This window comes from Rana temporaria, chromosome 12 (assembly GCF_905171775.1).
Source record: "Rana temporaria chromosome 12, aRanTem1.1, whole genome shotgun sequence".
In the NCBI taxonomy this organism is placed as follows: Eukaryota; Metazoa; Chordata; class Amphibia; order Anura; family Ranidae; genus Rana; species Rana temporaria.
Window position 1 is genome coordinate 126998324 of NC_053500.1, and position 19693 is coordinate 127018016.

General features: G+C 43.9%; 1 protein-coding gene across 3 annotated transcripts in view; it reads right to left on the reverse strand.

Moving 5' to 3' along the window:
* The window catches only part of LOC120918803 (arf-GAP with SH3 domain, ANK repeat and PH domain-containing protein 2-like), a 218344-nt gene that overhangs the window by 23486 nt on the left and 175165 nt on the right, over nt 1–19693 (reverse strand). For all 3 annotated transcript variants that reach the window (XM_040330610.1, XM_040330611.1, XM_040330609.1), the window contains 6 exons: nt 17749–17912; nt 12951–13084; nt 10696–10787; nt 6016–6202; nt 2488–2573; nt 2168–2283 (listed from right to left, as the gene is read on the reverse strand). In XM_040330610.1, coding sequence (XP_040186544.1) covers nt 2168–2283; nt 2488–2573; nt 6016–6202; nt 10696–10787; nt 12951–13084; nt 17749–17912 — 779 coding nt within the window. The remainder of the gene's footprint in view (nt 1–2167; nt 2284–2487; nt 2574–6015; nt 6203–10695; nt 10788–12950; nt 13085–17748; nt 17913–19693) is intronic.

Genomic DNA, 19693 nt, shown 5'->3' on the forward strand with positions numbered 1-19693 from the left:
ACTGCTGTCAATCAAAGCCAGTCAGTCAATGAGAAGAGAAAGGGGTCGGGCGGGCCAGGGCTCCGTGTCTGAATGGACACAGGGAGCTGTGACTCGGGTTGGGTGCCCCCATAGTAAGCTACCTGCTCTGGGGGCACTCAACAGGAAGGAGGGTCAGAAGCACCAAAGAGGGACCCGAGAAGAGGAGGATCTGGAATGCTCTGTGCAAAACCACTGCACACAGCAGGTAAGTAGAACATGTTTGTTTTTAATATAATTAAGACATTACAATCACTTTAAGAAGCACATAAGATATTATTCAGTTGCATATCTTAGTCTTCACCTTGTACCACGTCGTATTGCCTGGTTTGCACATTATAATATTGCTTTATTTGCATTTAATTATATAGAATAGGTTTGAATATATTTGTAACAGTCTACAGTCGAAGCACATGGAATACCACTTAGTTGCGTATTCTGTTTTTACCTTGTAATTGATTTAATTGCCTGGTTTACACAATATTAGATTGCTTTATTTGCACTTAATCATATAGAAACGACTTGCACAGATATAAAATTGCATTTTTGCACCCAAAATAACAGCGCAGCACCACTCAATAGGAACTTAATAGGAATAGAAGAATGCCCTAACAGGGCCCATATAGTCTTCTAGATCGAAAAGCATTTAAAAAGTTAACTAAAAGTGCACTTCACGTTGTTTTAAGAGCTTCTGCAGATCTATATACTAGTTCTCAGCACAACCCTAAAGCCACAGAAGAGTGATGTTAATTACGAGGTATGGCATAAATTGCTGGTTTCTATACTGCTGCACGTCCCCTCTTGTCACATATCCGATACTATAATGACACATCCCCTTGTAAACCAAACCAATCCAGCAGGTCCAAGCAGGCAGTAGAGAGAGATGGATCTGCAGGTCTGGACAATGCTAAAGATGACTGTTACTAGAGCCACAAACACATTTTATATAAGGACACAGGGAGGATAAAAAAACATAACATGGCTTGTTGGCTTTCCTGCTTAAAGGAGTTGTAAAGGGAAAACATTATTTTGCCTAAAATTAATGTCTGCAAGGTAGACAGACAGAATAGTGTAATGATTCTGTTAAAAAAACTAGTAAATACCTGATAAATTCCTTCATCTATATCACCTCCGGCGTTCTAGTTTCTGTTCTCTCATTCACTTCCTGGTTTGCGGCGCTCGTTCATGCAAGAACTACATTTCCCAGTATGCATTGCGACACGCCCAGTAATTCACACCTCCTTGAAGTCTCTAACACGTAGAGAGCGTCCTGCCACACAGATGTAGTTCCCAGGAGGGGGTGAGCACGTTACTGACCACCGCAGTAAAGCCTCCCTCCACGGTGGTCAGTAAAATCAGACAAGCAGGAAGTGAAGAGAACAGAGAAGAAATAGAGCAACTTCTGAGCAAAAACGAACAATGAGGAAGTGAAAAGAGGAATGTCTGCAGGTAAAGGATGATTATTATGAAAAAAAACATTTTCCTTTAAAGGGGTTGTTAAGGAAAACTTTTTTTTTTTCCCTAAATAGCTTCCTTTACCTTAGTGCAGTCCTCCTTCACTTACCTCATCCTTCCATTTTGCTTTTAAATGTCCTTATTTCTTCTAAGAAATCCTCACTTCCTGTTCTTCTGTCTGTAACTCCACACAGTAATGCCAGGCTTTCTCCCTGGTGTGGAGAAAGCCTTTTTGAGGGGGGAGGGGGCGAGCAGGCAAGTCAGGACACTCTCTACTTTGCAGATAGAGAAAGGAGCTGTGTGTTAGTGGGCGTCCTGACACTCCTGCTCGCCCCCTCTCCCCTCAAGAGGCTTTCTCCACACCAGGGAGAAAGCCTTGCATTACTGTGTGGAGTTACAGACAGAAGAACAGGAAGTGAGGATTTCTCAGAAGAAATAAGGACATTTAAAAGCAAAATGGAAGGATGAGGTAAGTGAAGGAGGACTGCACTAAGGTAAAGGAAGCTATTTAGGGGGGGGAAATACTTTTACAACCCCTATAACACAATGTACTAGTGTTTTGTAAATATTTTCTTTATTATGGTCAGGATTAAAAAATATATATTTTTTTACCCACGACTAACATTCTTTCCCATTAGAACTCACCAGGATTGTAATATAAATACTGATCTACTGCCATCTAGTGGACACTTACTGATCTTTATATTGACTTTGGCTCTCAGGAAGAGTTTCATGCTCTCGGTTTTATTGTACAAGCTGCAGTAATGGAGAGGAGTGTTGCCTCGAGCGGTCTGCTTCACTAGATTGCCACTAGAAAAAAACAGTGCAAATATTTGTCACTACTATCGAAACACCGATATATAGCTTAATACATACAGTATCACAGATATGTACTATGCTTTTTAACACAGACTTCTACTGTATATGTAGGTTATAGTGCAATATGCCGATTATTCAGATATAAAAGCAAACGCTTTCAGATAATGTTATGTAAAATGGAACAGCACCGCTTACCTGTTGTGCACCAAAAAGTCTACAATGTGTAGAGACGTACGGTCTGACAATAAAACTGCCAAGTGAAGAATGGTTTCACCAGCCTCCTTCAAACACACACACAGAAAAAAAATCTTTATTACATCTCATGAAACATTAGTTCAGCCATTTTGTTATTGACTACAGTCTAAGACAAGGGTATCAAACTCAATTTCATTGTGGGCCGCATCAGCATTATGATTGTATTTGTAAGATTAAATGTCCAGCGCATCCCCTCCCCTTACATTGGATGTCAAGAGCCACCCCACCATCAGAAGTTGAGTCCCCCACTCTCCCTTACATCACAGTGCACCCCCCTTTCCTTACGCTGCTGCTGGATACATTGCTTGAAAGCAGAAAGTAAGGGTCTGGAGGAGGACCAGAGGAGGGCTGGAGCTCTCCTGCAGCTGCAGAAGAGGTGCGAGGGCCACATGAAATGGCCTGAAGGGCCGGATTCGACCCGCGGGCCTTGTGTTCGACACCTGTGCTCTAAGATAAATAATTTTTCTCTAAAAAGTAAAAAAAATAAAAATGTGTTTTAACCACTTAAAGAGGAGTTCCACCATAAAAATGGACCTCCGCTTAACCCACTCCTCGCCCCCTTACATGCCACATTTGGCATGTAATTTTTTTTGGGGGGGGGGGGGGGAGTGGGGGCTTCAGGAGAAGGGGACTTCCTTTCCCACTTCCTCCTTCCGCCGAGGGGCTGGAAAGGCGATTTAGCTTAAATCGCCTTTTCACAGCCCCTCCCTGTAGGCGAGCGCTTGTCCAATCGGATGGGTGCCCGGCCGTGAAGCCGAAAGCTGTCACTGCCGGGTGCCCACAGTAAGAATGAAGACGCCGGCCGGCGAGGGGGGGCGAGGAGCGGAGCCCCGGCCGGCGCGTTGCTGGACCCGTAGAGCAGGTAAGTGTCAGTTTATTAAAAGCCAGCAGTTACACTTTGTGTAGCTGCTGACTTTTAATAAACTAAAAAAATGGCTGGAAAACCCCTTTAAGGACCATCTCACGACTTTTTACGTTGTCAGAATGGCACGGACAGGCATAGGGGAGTACAGGTGCGTCCTCTTTAAAATGCCGCCGTGTGGTGACGCACGCTTCTGCCGGCACACTCGCGACCCTGTCGCCTTCTCCGTGAGTCTGACCGCGGTTCCACCGGACTGGATCGCCGCAGGGATACCCGCGGTCAGACTCACGGAGAGATAGAGCGGGGAGATGCTAATGAAAACAAGCATCTCCCCGCTCTGCCTAGTGACAATGACAGTGATCACCGCTTCCTGTAATCGAAAGCGGTGATCACTGTCTTGTCACACGTAGCCCATCCCCCGTACAGTTAGAAGCACTCATCAGGGCACACTTAACCCCTACAGCACCACCCAGTGGTTAATCCCTTCCCTGCCAGTGTAATTTTCACAGTAATCAGTGCATTTTTATAGCACCGATCGCTGTAAAAATGACAATGGTCCCAAAAATGTTTCAAAAGTGTCCGATGTGTCCGCCATAATGTCGCAGTCACAATAAAAATCACTGCCATTACTAGTAATAAAAAAAATGCCATAAAACTATCCCCTATTTTGTAGACGCTATAACTTTTGCGCAAACGGATCATTAAACGCTTATTGCGTTTTTTTTTACCAAAAATATGTAGAAGAATACGCATCGGCCTAAAATGAGGAAAAAAAATATTTTATATATTTTTGGGGGATATTTTTTTCAGAATTGTCACTCTATTTTTGTTTATAGCGCAAAAAATAAAAATCGCAGAGGTGATCAAATGCCACCAAAAGACAGCTCTATTTGTGGGAAAAAAAAGGACATCAATTTTGTTTGGGAGCCATGCCGCACGACCGCGCAATTGTGAGTTAAAGCGACGCAGTGCCGAATCACAAAAAGTGGTCTGGTCTTTGACCAGTGAAATGGTCCGGGGCTGAAGTGGTTAAAAAGTAAAAGCTTTAAAATAAGCCATCTCTGACCTTTATAGCTGCAGGCATTTTGGAGAAATTCATCCTCAGTTTGCAACACAGGCACTGAATTTGCAGCTCATTTCCCTTTGTGTCCTCAGAATAAGGAACCTGACAGCATGCCAGACTTCTAATGTAAACAAATATAGGTGCCCAAAGCCATTAAAAACTGGCTGCAAATGGGCTACGGAGACCCTCTTGTGATGTTTACAGATTAATTACTCCACAATGCCTGCAGCTACTTTAAAGCGGAGTTCCACCCTAAAGTGGAACTTCTGCTCATCCGATTCCTCCCCCCCTCTGGCGCCACAATTGGCACGTTTCGGGGGGGATGGGGGACAGCATACCTGTCTTTGACAGGTACCCTTTCCCACTTCCGGGAGCCTCAGCTGCGGGTGGTGATGTCACGGTTGGGGCTCCCTCCCCCGGCCCAGTAGAAGAGAAGACTGGGCCTTGCGCATTAGGGGTTCCTTACCCGCAATGGCGGCAGGAACGCCTGACAGCTGATGGAAACATCAGCTGCGGGTGCTGACATCGCTGGACTCCAGGACAGGTAAGTGTCCTATTATTAAATGCCAGCAGCTGCAGTATGTGTAGCTGCTGGTTTAAAAAAAAAAAAAAAAAAAGAGTTGGGAACACCGATTTAAAGTGGTTGTAAAGACAGTCTCCAGATAGCAAGGGGGAAGACATCAGGACCACTGCTGCTGGCTCATGCATTTCGAACCTTCTCCCTCAGAGCCTACAGGGGGATGACTTCCCCCTTGCTATTTGGAGACCGTCAGTTCCAGGGCTAAAGCCTCGTACACACGCTCGGTGTACTCGGCAAGAACCAGCATAAAAAACTGCTGGCAGAGCTTTCTTGCCGAGTAAACCGAGCATGTGTACGAGGCTTTCAGGTTTCTCGTCAAGAAAACTGCCTAAAATCTCAACAAGAAAAATAGAGAACCTGCTTTCTATATTCTCGTCGTGATTCTCGGCAGTGTTTTCCTGCCGAGAAACCCGAGAGTGTGTATACTTAACTGTCGCTGTGGAAACCGGCGCATGCTCGAAATGACTGACGCATGCGCGGTAGCTTCCTAGGCATAGGTAGGGTGCAGCAAGATGGCGGCGACGGCATCGAATGTGACGAGCGCATGCTCGTCGTACGCAATGACGGCACCGCGTTATTGCCTTTCAAAAGAACCGCGGTTCTTTTGAAAGGAGTGTCTGTACACTCGGTCGGCAAGAGATTCTTGCCGAGAATCTCGTCAGGAAAAACGAGGGTTTTTTCCTGACGAGATTCTGGGCAGTGTGTACAGGGCTTGATTGCCACAAACAGGTGGCTTTTACAAGCAATAATTTTCCACGTGTCTGTGAGCATTTTTTTAAATTGTTTTTATTAATAAATGATCTTGGGATAATGCACAAGGCTGGTGCGCCCTCTTCTTTTTATAAATATTAGATAATTGACCTTCGTGGGAATAATCTTTGAAAGTCACAATTTTGTGACTTTCAAAGATGCAACACAATGCTTCTAAAATGATCTCTCACTATTATATTATTCACACATTACCTGTGCCGGCTGTGGAATTGGCTCTGTTAGATCCACCTTTTCAGCATAGGCTTGGATCAGTGCATATACATCTTTAAATTGCACAGCCTCTTGAAGTTCATGCAGTCGGGCCACGGGGTGAGTGTTGCTTCTCTTTGTGTACAACCAGGGTATGTACTTGGAATTTATAAAGTCTTTTCGTTGGACCCTGATAATTAAACACAAAGGGTTTCTTTACATAAACATGTAAATACTGTATATAATAAAATATCAATGGTTGAACAGTCTCTGCAAAGGACTGGACTAGTGCCACTTCTATCAAAAACTGTTTAAGAAAAAATATTTTCTAATATTTATTTTATTTAAAGTGGATGTCATTTTCTTTTTTTAATTAAGGCTTGCACCTTGTACAGTATAGGATTTCATGTCATCTGTGCCCAGTCTTGCCATGAAGAATTAATCCAGCTCTGAGCAATCCTCTTATCTGTTTTCAGTGAGATAAAAACTGACACACAGAGAAATAGGAGTCAGTTTCTTTCCCTTGCTGTGAGTGACAGGTGATACCTTTATCTCATGCACAAGCCTGAGAGAGGCATTCTGTGTACTTCAGATCCCCCCTCCTTTCTTCTCCACCTCTCCCAGGATTGGCTGCTCCACACCTCAGCATGATTGGGCATGCTGAAGTCATGTGGTGACTTTTCTGGGTTTTGACTGGATGTTAGTGATCATAGCAGAAGTTCAGTGTAATGCCTGTGTACACACGGCAGTTTTTAATGTCATGGAAAAAAGAAATTTTTCTCGACGTGATTCTTGTCAAGCCCGCCTTGCATACATACAACCGTGAAAAAAAAATGCTGGAGCAAAGCGCGGTGACGTACAACGCGTACGACGGCACTATAAAGACGAAGTTCCATTCTGATGGCGCCACCCTTTGGGCTGCTTTTGCTAATTTCGTGTTAGTAAAAGTTTGGTGAGAGACGATTCGCTCTTTTCAGTCTTCGTGCTTTTCAGTCTGTTACAGCGTGACGAATGTGCTATCTCCATTACAAACGCTAGTTTTACCAGAACGAGCGCTCCTGTCTCATAACTTGCTTCTGAGAATGCATGTATTTTCCCGTCGTTAAAGCCTACACACGACCGTTTTTCATGACGTGAAAAACAGAGAAAAATTAGAGCATGTTCTAAATTTTTAATGCCCATTTTTCACGACGAGAAAAACGGTCGTGTGTGCGCGGCATAAGAAATACACAGGAGAAAATGCATGTTGACAAGGGGAGTGTAGAGGTGGGCGGGGAGTCTACTGACATCACGACTCCACCCACTGAGCTCCAGACAACAGACCCACCCACAGAATCTGCAGTTTTTTGGGTCTCATAACAGACAGAGGGGAGACATGTGACGGGTAAGGATACATGCAGGAGGCATCTATATCCTTATAGATATGGAAGTAGTTTATAAAGGAAGAGAGTGGGTTTACATCCACTTTAAGGGTTAGTTCACCTTTACCAAAAAAACTACCTCTGCAAGTAAGGGATTGGCTGTAGATAACAAAAAATTGTGCAGCTTTGACCAATGTTGAATAATGTCATTGCTACAGATGTGGGCCATTTATATATCTTTCAAAGCCTGGAAATACATTTCTCATGATGCTCATGCACTCCGCAGTGTAGTTGAGCATCATGGGAAATGTAGTTCCAAAACATCTGGGGTGCCAAGGTTAGCCATCACCACCCCTGAGATTACATACCCCGTCCTACTTTGTTGCAACGGCAGCCCCAACCATCACAGAAGTCGGTTCTTGCTCAGATTCATGTGCTCTCTCCCCTGTTGCAGTAGATCTGAGCTCAGCAATGCTGTAAAAGTGCACCTCGCATGTGCAGGGGATTGTGAGCTTGCTTCTGTAATGGTGGGAGGAACGGTAGCAGCTGGGAGCGTCTTAGGCCGCGTACACACGGTCGGACAAAACCAATGAGAATGGACCGAGGTTCAGTTTCATCGGTCCAAACCGACCGTGTGTATAGCCCATCGGCCTGTTGTCCTTCGGTCCAAAATTTTAAAACATGCTTCAAAACCGAACCGATGGACCGCTGACCGATCGGGCCAAACCGATGGTTAGTACAGAAAGCATCGTTTCAAAACCCGCGCATGCTCAGAATCAAGTCGACGCATGCTTGGAAGCACTGAACTTCGTTTTATTCAGCACGTCGTGTGTTTGACGTCACCGCCTTCTGACCCGATCGGTTTTTGGAACGATGGTGTGTACGCACATCAGACCATCAGGCCACTTCATCGGTGAACCGATGGAAATGGCCCGGCGGACCATTCTCATCGGTTTGGAACGACCGTGTGTACGCGGCCTCAGTCACATCCTAGCAAAAAGGCAGAACAGGGGAATCTCTCTGAGTTTTTCAGCCAGACTTCCGAAGGTACGCAGATGGCCTACACCTGTTGCAAGGGCATTCAGTCAGAGCCGAGCAGGTAGTTTTTCTCTACAGGTTGTCCCTTACCTTACCTGTGTAGGTAGTTTTTTTGGTAAAGGTGAACTATTCTTTTAGATTAAAAAACAAATTGTGAAAATGTATCTAGTCGAGAAATATGCATAGGACATTTGTAAACTGGCTTTGTAGTTTTAACCAACTCCTTTCTGTTGACCTACAGCACAATCAATTACTGGCAGACACTGCCAAATGATCTGAACCCACCAGCACAGCAGCCTGCAACAAGCCAAGTGATCACACATGGTGTAAATGTAATGCACACCTAGGCGATTTAAATCACGGGACGGAACTGCTGCGATTCTGCCCGGGATTTCAAAATTCTGATAAACGGGTGTGCATTTGCAATGCCACTACTTCTTAATGGCAACCCAATCGCAGTGCGATATTGCCATGATTGTCGGGCTGCAATCGCGGCAAATCGCAATGCTGTTGTCCACAAGAAGCTCCCTATCCTTTTTTGAGCAAAAAGCTTTGCGCATTGCAATTTTTTTCTGCAGTGCCATTTAGCTTGCAGCAAATTCGCACCGTGATTAGGGTGCCATTAAGAAGTAAGGGCATCACAATCACGTCCCCCGTGCTGCCACGATTTGGAATTGCAGGCAGAATCGCAGCAACTCCCAGCGATTCGAATCGCCTAGGTGTGAAAAAGGCAAAAGTAAAAAAATTCAAAAACACCAGTAAATCGGCTTGGCAAAAGGACCACAAGTACTGGGCTATAAATGTGTAGGAATGCCTGAGCTGGAATTATCAGGTATATACACTTCAGTAGGGCATTTGATTTTTTTTTTTTATTACGATTTTCTATATTACAAATGTTTAAAGGTTTGTATGTATTGATTTTTCATATAGACATGTAAGCACTCAAAGACATAAGGGGATGCTCTATTTCTCAAGTGCATTTTATCTCCTCCACAATATTATGCCTTAGTGAGTCACTATTGCTGCATGATCTCTGTAAAGAGAAAAGAACATCATTAACTTTTTATGTCTTTTTTACTTACTTAATGTTCTGTGCCTGAGTGGTAGATATAACTCAACCAATTAAGTAAACAGCAGATTATTTTTTTTTGCTTGCAGCACCTCTGAAGTGAGATTGTGATCCAAGGCAAAAAACAAAAACAAAGCAAGCACTGCTCATTGTAAGGTTTAGATTTATACCAGTGAGTGCAGAATGGACAAAGCACGAAATGTGAACTCTGTATAGTGACTTGTGTGCTTATTTTTCCCTTTTTTGGTTAAACCAGTCCCTTTAGTACTGAGCTGCAGCAGGACTGACTACTGGCAATGCATACTAAAGTAATAGAGTAATATAAAGTCATATCTAGTTAATACAAAATCCTACAACACCCTGAATGTATGTGTAGTAGAAAGCATTTAGGAAGTATGAAAGGGAATATCTTACAGAGTTCTCAAGAATTATTTTAAACTACTGTATATACTCGAGTATAAGCCGACCCGAATATAAGCCGAGGCACCTAATTTTACCAAAACAAAATGGGAAAACGTATGGACTCGAGTATAAGCCTAGGGTGTCTATCTGTATGCCTCACTGTGGCCATGCCTCACTTTGTCCATGTGCATGCCTCACTGTGCCCATGCCTCACTGTGCCCATGCCTCACTGTGCCCATGACTAGACATTAAACATGAGAGTCTATGGAAGGGGTGCCCGGCTTTGAAAAACCAGTGCTCCCCAGCCGTAGGTCCCCCAGACAACAAACGTTGCACACTTGTAGAGGAGAAATGATGCTACATGTGTGCCAAGTTCCGGGTCCAGGGGACCTACGATCAGCCAGTAACGTGTCCCCAAAATCATCAGAGAAATTACAGTTTAACATGGGAGTCAATGGAAGGGGTGCCCGGGTTTGAAAAATCGGTGCTCCCCAGCCGTAGGTCCCCCGGACAACAAACTTTGCACACTTGTAGAGGAAGAGTGGAGCTACATGTGTGCCAGGGGACCTACAGCCGGCTGGTACCTGGTCCCCAAAGTTCGGAAGATCAGGCGCAAAAAGGTGACTCGAGTATAAGCCGAGGGGGGCATTTTCAGCACAAAAAAATTTCCTGAAAAACTCGGCTTATACTCCAGTATATACAGTACTAAGTGATTTAGCCACCGGAGTCCATCATGTACACTTTATCCCATAATTAACAAACTAGAATCAGAATGATATCATCACCTAGTGAACTAGAGTATAATGTACTTACATTGCACTGTCTGTTGTGGGTTTGATTGTCGGAGAAGGGAGACTGGCCTCTACAATGTCATTAAATCCAGAGTTACCAACATTTTTGGCTAGCTGAAAAGACAAAGCATATATGATGAAGGATAAAGCAAGATTTAGCTTTTCATAGAGCTGGATTTCCAAATGCTTGTAACATGTACCATTCATATGCAGTGCGAATTGTATGTCCGTTTTCAATGTGAATAAAAAAGCATTTGTTTAGCAGTTCAGGTGTGTTTTTCAAGCAAATTTGCAAGGCTCATCAGTGGGGGCCCATAATGCAGGGCGCAGGTGTGCGGCACCCTAATCTACATGCGGGGCATCAGACGCAAAAATTGATGACATATTTTTTTAGAAGCTTGTGATTATCAAAGGCTCTAATAGGCTTCAAAAAAGGGAGAGCCACCCAGTGTGACGATAGCAAATTCTTATTTCAAACCCCTTTCACTTCCCAACTACTCCATTAGTTACATCTTCCCAATGTGGTTTCTTTTTTCTTCGTTTGTCTTTCACGGTGGCTTTTTGTTCCTCTAGCTTTGGCGGTGTTGCCGCCCCCCCTTTCCCTTTTGGGTTTTTGTGATCTACTTTGGTCAGCCTGTCCCTTTCACAAGTCCCAGTCAGGATGGTGTGGACCAGTTGGCATATATTTACCACACTTACTTTGTATCAGGACCAATGGCAAGTTTTTGTTTTGGATTACAGTAGTGGACTTCAAAAACTTGGTCTCTTTCCTTGCAGACATTTATTAGTTCTCACTCTCCTGATGAAGCAAGCGTTGACTTGCAAAACACGTCAAGAGAATTGTGCAAGAAACTATGTGTCATCAACCAATTGTAATGTGGAAAATCAACGTAACTGTCTATATGCACATGCATGTTTATCTCAGCATAACTTTTAGGCTCCATGCACACTAGCGTTTTTTACGCTAAAAAACACTGGATAAAAAAAGCAGCGTTTAAGAGAGTGTTTACGTTTTATTAGCGTTTTTCCTTTAAAAAAAAAAAAAGGGGGAAAAAAAAAGCTGTCTGCTGCTAAACGCTCCAAGGAACTCCACAAAAACATATTTTTGTCTGCTACTAGAAGCTGAAGCTCAAAAAAACACTAATAGGTAGATTCACAAAGAGTTAGGCCGGCTTATCAGTAGATAAGCCGACCTAACTCTGAATCTACGCCGGCGTTTGTTTAAGTGTATGCTCAAACAGAGATACACTTAAACAAAGCTAAGATAGGCCGGCTTGCGCCGTTCTATCTTAGCTTGCAATTTTTTGGATGGCTGCTAGGTGGCGCTTCCATTCCGGCCGGCGTAGATTATGTAAATGAGGGGATACGCTGATTCACGAACGTACGCCAGGCCTACGCCGTCGAATTATGTCGTTTCCGTAAGGCCTTAGGCGGCCTAAAGTTAGAGCTATGCTCTAGTGGACTAGTAATGTTAAAGTATGGCCGCCGTTCCCGCCGCGAGGTTCGAAATTTTTGCGTCGTTTGCGTAAGTCGTCCGCGAATCGGGAGTTACGTCGTTTACGTCCGCGTTGAAATCAATAGGCCCGTATGGCGTACTTAGCCGCAATGCGCACTGGGAAATGTAGTCGCCCGGCGCATGCGCAGTGTCAAAAAACATGAGGTCAAGCCTCATTTCCATACAACACGCCCCCCTCCAAGTCATTTGAATTAGGCGCCCTTACGCCCGCTCGTTTGAGGCTACGCCGCCGTAGATTAGCAGGTAAGTGGTTTGAAAATCACTACTAGCCTAGCTAATTTACGGCGGTGTAGCCTAAACAGGCTAGGCTAGGCCGCCCTAAAGTTACACCAATGTACGTGAATCTACCTATAACAGCCTAAAGTAGTGTGTACACATAGGATAACCACGATTTAGCTTTTAGGAGCAGAGAAAAAAATGCTAATAACAGCCTCTAGGAGCTTAAAAAAATGCTAGTGTGCAGCCTTATACTTCATTGTGAGTTTTTAGGATGTTTGCCTTGAATAAAATGTGTTTTTTGTTATTCAGAAAAGGGGCTCATAATGTCCATTATGAGACCATTTGTTTTTTTTTGTTCTGCGATATCTTTTTGGGGCCGAGACACATTATGTCCACGCACATTAACCTCTTTTTTTGATTGGTGTATCCTGCAAAGCATTGCCAGTGCCCAATCAACTGAAGCTTAGGATATGTGCACACACCATTAACATACCAATAATGGGTTTACCATCTGTAGGGACAAAAGGGCCTTCTTTACTTACTAAGAGCTCTGAGGTCCCAAGTTTGTCCAATGATAGTGACTGGATTCGGGAGTGATGTACGCCAAGCTCTCGATGGACACCAGAGCATTCAATACACGTCAAGATACCGAGATTGATGGACAACCACATTGGATCTGGTAAAATAAAAGAATACATTTCAGAAACGGGCCAACAGTTAGTTGCACAGGCTTGTTTTTCTATCTACGCTTTGTTTTTAATGCACATAGACTATGTTATGATTTCAGATTGATATATATGGCGAAGTGCTGTCCTCCTTGGTACAACTCATTGCCGCTAGCGATAAGGTGAGTTTCCATGCAAGATCCAGTGCCCCTATAGGCTAAAAATGCAAAGCATTCTCTGAACGGCGCCCAAGCTGACTGGCCGACCTCCTGTGTTCAGTAAGCAGGAGTGCAGTTGCTCAACATGAGTGGAGATCACTGAAGTAGCAGTATCTACTATAGTGATTTACAGTTTTCAGAGGCATTATACAGATGTGGTATTCTTTGGTCCAAGTAGGACTATGTTGGGAAAAAAATAAACCTTTCCTGGACACAAAGTGGCAACACAGGGTGGCACTGTTGCAGAGTTTTGCTTTGGCGTGGAAATCAGTGCCGAGGACAAGCGTGGAGTGAGAGGGGGCAGCGTGCAGAGGACCGGATCAGCCCGAGTGTTGGGAGTGCCTGAGTATTATGTGTACCTGTGTAGTGCGAGTGCACGGGGTCTGCGAGTGCATGGGGGTCTGCGAGTGCATGGGGGTCTGCGAGTGCCTGTGTATTGTCTTGTTGAGTACCTGTGTAGTGTATTGTTTAGTATTAGTGTCAGGAAGCTAGTTGTTAGGTAATTTGGACAGGGTGTAATCCCCAATTCTCATTGAATTAGTAGATACAATGCTGCCCGGCGGGTGTGGAGATGCGACTCAGTGTACATCTTGCGGCATGTACGAGTTTCTTGATCATCCGATCGAGGGCGAATACTGCTGTGCAAAATGTAAGCACGGGAACGTACCCGACAGGTGCCGGCAGGGGCCAGCACAGAGGCGGGTGGAGACAAAGAGGTGCAGGCACAAGAAAAGAGTAGATGGGTGACAGTCAGGAAGGATACAGGGGGAAGTGCCAAGGAGGCCAGTCCAGGGCTGGAGCATCCCTATACGTACGCTCCATTGATTGACATTGGTGAAACCAGTCAGGAAACAGCACTGCTGGAGCTGAGGGACTCTCCTAGCTGCCAGGAGAAGAACTCCTCCAGTGAGAGTGGGGGGGAAGCGAAGGGAAATGATAGAAAGATTCTGGTGGTAGGGGACTCAATTCTTAGAAGGACAGAGAGGGCAATCTGTGACAAAGACCTGAAGCGCCAAACTGTATGCGGTCTTCCGGGTTCGGCAAATCACGGATCTGGTGGACAGATTACTGGGAGTGGCTGGGAAAGACCCAGCTGTCATGGTGCACATTGGCACCAATGACAAAGTCAGAGGCAGATGGAGTGTCCTAAAAAACGATATTAGGGACTTGGGAGCTAAATTGAGGTAAAGTACCTCTGAGGCAGTATTCTCAGGAATACTACCAGTACCTCAAGCCACACCAGAAAGGGAGATTAGGGAAGTAAGCAAGTGGCTAAGGAGCTGATGTAGTAAGGAGGGGTTGGCTGGCAACCATTCAAGGGTATTTCCTTTATCGCAGGGATAGAGAGGGTAAAAAAGGGGGAAGGGTATGTTTATATATCAAGAATAATGTACAAGTGAATGTGAGAGATGACATTACTAAGGGCGCTAGGGAGGAGGTGGAATCTTTATGGGTAGAGCTCCAAGGGAGTGAAGCTAAGAGAAAAATAATACTGGGAGTATGCTATAGGCCCCCTAACCTGAGGGAGGAGGTGGAGGTGGACCTCCTATTACAATTTGGATTAGCAGCAAGGATGGGAAGTGTCAACATATTGGGGGATTTTAATTATCCAGACATAGACTAGGCGGAGGGAACCACACATTCGTCTAAGGCTCGCCAGTTCCTAAATGTCTTGCAGGACAATTTCATGGGTCAGATGATAGACGCACAAACTAAAAAACAACTAAAAAACAAAAACAAATAAAGCGTTACTAGATCTACCGATTACCAACAATACAGACCTGATCACGGATGTGAAAATATGGGGCAATTTAGGAAACAGTGATCACAGGTCAATTGGCTTCAGTATAAATCACACAAATAGGAAACATGAGGGGAATACAAAGACACTGAATTTCAAAAGAGCCAACTTCCCTAAACTACGTACCTTGCTAGAAGGCATAAATTGGGATAAAATCTTAGGAACGAAGAATAGGGAGAAGAGATGGGTTTTCTTTAAGAGCATATTAAATAAGGGCATTAGCCAGTGCATCCTACTGGGTAGTAAATTTAAAAGAGCGAACAAAAGTTCTGGATGGCTTAACTACAATGTAAAAATGCATATACAAGCAAAGGAGAAGGCCTTCAAAGAATTACAAGGTTGAGGGATCATCATTAGCATTCAATAAAACAGTAAACAGTAAAAAAGGGAGGACAGACCATTTTGGCCCCATAAAGAATGATGAAGGACACCTGGTTACAGTAGTGGGGTCCCACAGGGTTCTGTGCTGGGACCAATCCTATTTAATTATTCATAAACGACCTGGAGAATGGGGTAAACAGTTCAATCTCTGTATTTGCGGACGATACTAAGCGAAGCAGGGCAATAACCTTTCCGCAGGATGTGGAAACCTTGCAAGAGGATCTGAACAAATTAATGGGGTCGGAAACTACATGGCAAATGAGGTTTAATGTAGAAAAATGTAAAATAATGCATTTGGGTGGCAAAAATATGAATGAATCTATACAGTAGGGGAGAACCTCTGGGGGAATCTAGGATGGAACAGGACCTGGGGGCCCTAGTAGATGATGGGCTCAGCAATGGCATGCAATGTCAAGCTGCTGCTAGCAAAGCAAACAGAATATTGGCATGCATTAAAAAAGGGATGAACTCCAGGGATAGAGAGAAATTCTCCCGCTCAACAAGACTCTGGTCCGGCCGCACCTAGAGTATGCTGTCCAGTTCTGGGCACCAGTCCTCAGGAAGGATGTACTGGAAATGGAGAAAGTACAAAGAAGGGCAACAAAGCTAATAAAGGGTCTGGAGGATATTAGTTATGATGAAAGGCTGCGAGCACTGAACTCCTCTCTGGAGAAGAGATGCTTGAGAGGGGATACGATTTCAATTTACAAATACCGTACTGGTGACCCCACAATAGGGATCAAACTTTTTTGCAGAAGGGAGTTTAACAAGACACGTGGCCACTCATTTAAATTATAAGAAAAGAGGTTTAACCATAAACTACTTTCTTTACTGTAAGAGCGGCAAGGATGTGGCATTCCCTTCCACATGTGGTGGTCTCAGCCGGGGGGCATTGACATATAATCACACACATAGGTTGGACTTGATGAACTTGTCATTTTTCAGCCTCGCCTACTATGCAACTATGAAAACTATGCATAGCCATGCTTGAAATCATTCTTTAACAGATTTGTTGATAATTTACTTGAGCAGCTAGATCTTATGGAACAACTGCTGCCAGTGAAATTCCCAGGTGCAACTTGTAAATAAGAGTCATCATTGCAATTTAACTGTCACACGTGCACGCCTGATGTAGAATGTGACTGAAAAGATCTTCCCAAAGCACACATAACCCAAACAAATAAGATAATGCTCCCAATGGTATAAGAAGCGCTGCAGCTTTCAACAAAGAAATACTTGCTGCAAAGGCAGAAAGAGCATCATTAATCTACATTGAGAAAAGAAATCAAGTCAATACCGAAAAGTGGAGAACAGTTTTATCTTGGAATCCTCTGAAAAGAGTACACCTGCTTGTTAAGGGAGAGTGCAGAAGTTTCATATGAATGAAAGTTCTGTTTTAGGAAAAATACTGCAAAAGAAGTTATATTAGGTAACCTGGTGCCTGAGTTTCAAAGGCCCCACGCCCCTTACATAAAGCTTAAAAAAAAAAAAAATTGGATCTTTAAGGTGCCAAGACAATATTATAAAAATATTTAACATTTTATTGAGATAAGTGTATATTTAAAAGCAACAATTTTCATAAAAACCATCATAAAGTATCCATGCAGCTATAATACATATGTAGTAACTTCAGCTCGACATGTTTCTCCAATCACTGGCATTCTCAGGAGACTTTTGGAGTACTTGTGAAAAGGCACTACAAGTAAAAGACAACATACATCTTATGTTTTATGGCTCTTTAAATTGATGCACAGATCCATGCATATACCAGTAACTATTTTTGTACCTTACATATACCGTATTTATCGCGGTATAACGCGCTCCCGCGTATACCGCGCACCCCTAAAGTTGCCCCCGAAATTCCTGTAAAAAAAAATGTTATACGATTTCATTACTTACAGTTTTGTTGTCTTCCCAGCGTGTCCCCGCTTCCCGCGCTCAGTTCGAACGCCTCCGCCGAAATATACCGAGTGCAGTACACTCGGGTACATTCGGCAAGGCTCAGCGTCGCTCGCGCTGACGCTCTGTGACGTTTATGCGTGAGCACGAGCGAAACCGAGCCTGGCCGAATGTACCCGAGTGTACTGCACTCGGTATATGTCGGCGCAGGATTTCAAACTGAGCGCCGGAAGCGGCTATCGGCGTATATCGCGCACCCACGATTTTCCCCTTATTTTAAGGGGAAAATAGTGCGCGATATACACCGATAAATACGGTATTTATTGTTGGATACAGAAATCATGATGTATAATAACCGTGTATATTTTCAGCTCACCTGGTGCTCCGCAGTCACAGCACACCGTATTCCCCGGCATTCGTCGAATGTCCTCTATGATGGCTTTAGTGAGATCCTCAATGCTGTTCTCCTCACTGGGCCGTGCTTCATGGAATGCCATGTTCAAAGCTTCTTGCTTGCTGTTAGTAAGCACCGAGATCCACCTAAAACATCATCATCTATTAAAGGAGAGTTCCAATCTAAACCAAGTTATTTTCAAAATACAAAAAAGGTGCCAAATGTACCACCTTATACAGTGTATGTTTTTTATGTTAAAGCGGGGCTCCGGGCATAATATATATATATATATATATTTTTTTGCAAGCTAAAATTAATTACATTAGATAGTCCCTAAAACGTGTTAATATCTCCCCAATCATTCCAGAAATCATTGCAAACACTTGCCTTATATGCTCCAGCTCATGTTGTGGCCGTATGCATCATATGTGTGGGCATGTGAAGCCCAGTTCCTTTTTCTTCCTGGTTTTCAGGGAGAGGTGCATGCTGGGTGATTTTTAGGCACAGTAATGCCTAAATGACAATAAGTGTCATCATTTCCCAAGAGGCAATGGGGTCTTAGGACAGGAAGTTGAACCACCTAGAACCAGGAACTAGGCATATTACGAAATCTGCCTAGTAACAGCCCGATAGAAGTGAGTAAAGAAAAAAAAAATATGTTTTCCTTACATTAAAGGCAAGCTGTTAATAGTTCATTTTTAGGGTGGAACTCCGCTTCAATGAAGCTGAACTCCATGTAGACTGTTAAATACACAATTTAAATACATACAGCATGGCTCCCAACTGTCCCCAATTTCGAGGGACTGTCCCTCATTCAGAAGAAAGTCCTCCTGTCCCTTTGTCCTCCTCATTTGTCCCACATTTTGGTCTGATTTATATAAAATGCATTACTTGTCTATCAACAAATGTTTCCCAGTGCTAAACCTCTCATCCATTTTCTAAATTGCTGCAATTGTACACTCCAAAAAACAATATTAAAGATTAGAAGTGGTAAAAAAGCACTTATGGGTTTAATCAATCATTTTTTTTGTACAGTTCTCCTTTAAGGAGGGGGGATGACAGTGGTGTGTCCTATGCCTATATTATGCTAATAGGTGTTGGGAGGTATGCATACAGTACATACATGATGCCAACAGTGCAGCCAGATCCTGGACCTAATTAGGTTGTACAGCCTGGACCCAACCCATCCTTTGGACAATGAAGAAGCAGCAGCAGAGTGATGGTGTCATCTCTCTGCTCAGTCCTCCTGTAAACCTGTTTGCAGACAGCATTGTGCAGCACAGCTTGATTGGTCCAGAATGCTACCCCTCATTTTCCCAGGATGGGCCCTTCTGCACAAGGGATTTTATCTTTGTGCTAGTTTAATGTAAAATATACTTACTGATGATCTAAAACCATGGTCTCCAAACTACGGCCCGGGGGCACTATTCCACCAACTGACACCAATGATGGAGCACCATTCCCCCTACTCACACCACCAATGGGGCAATATTCTTCTTCTCATTGCTAAGCAATGTAGCACTATTCCTCCTCCCATTAAAACAATGATGGGGCACTGATGCCAGAGCATTTTTATACTCCCACTGGCCACCGTCCAGCCCCCCCTAAAGCATGAAGGACAGTGTTGGAAGGCAACATGGGTTAATATCATAGTTCTGGTATTTCACTTCCTGGAGGATGCAAGCAGATGGCTCCAAGTTGGAATGTAACCAATTACGCCAAAGGGGCCTGGCTCCTGTCTGGCTAGGACGATAAAATCAGTAAATGCCACTTCAAAGAGCAATGGCTGCCAGGATTAATGATGACAAAGATCAAAAGATCAACAAGCACCTGGAGATGATACATGGACAATGCTGCCCCTAGAGGCAAATACAGCAAGACGAACAGTAATATAATCTATTGAGAAGGACTACCTCTTGGCAATATC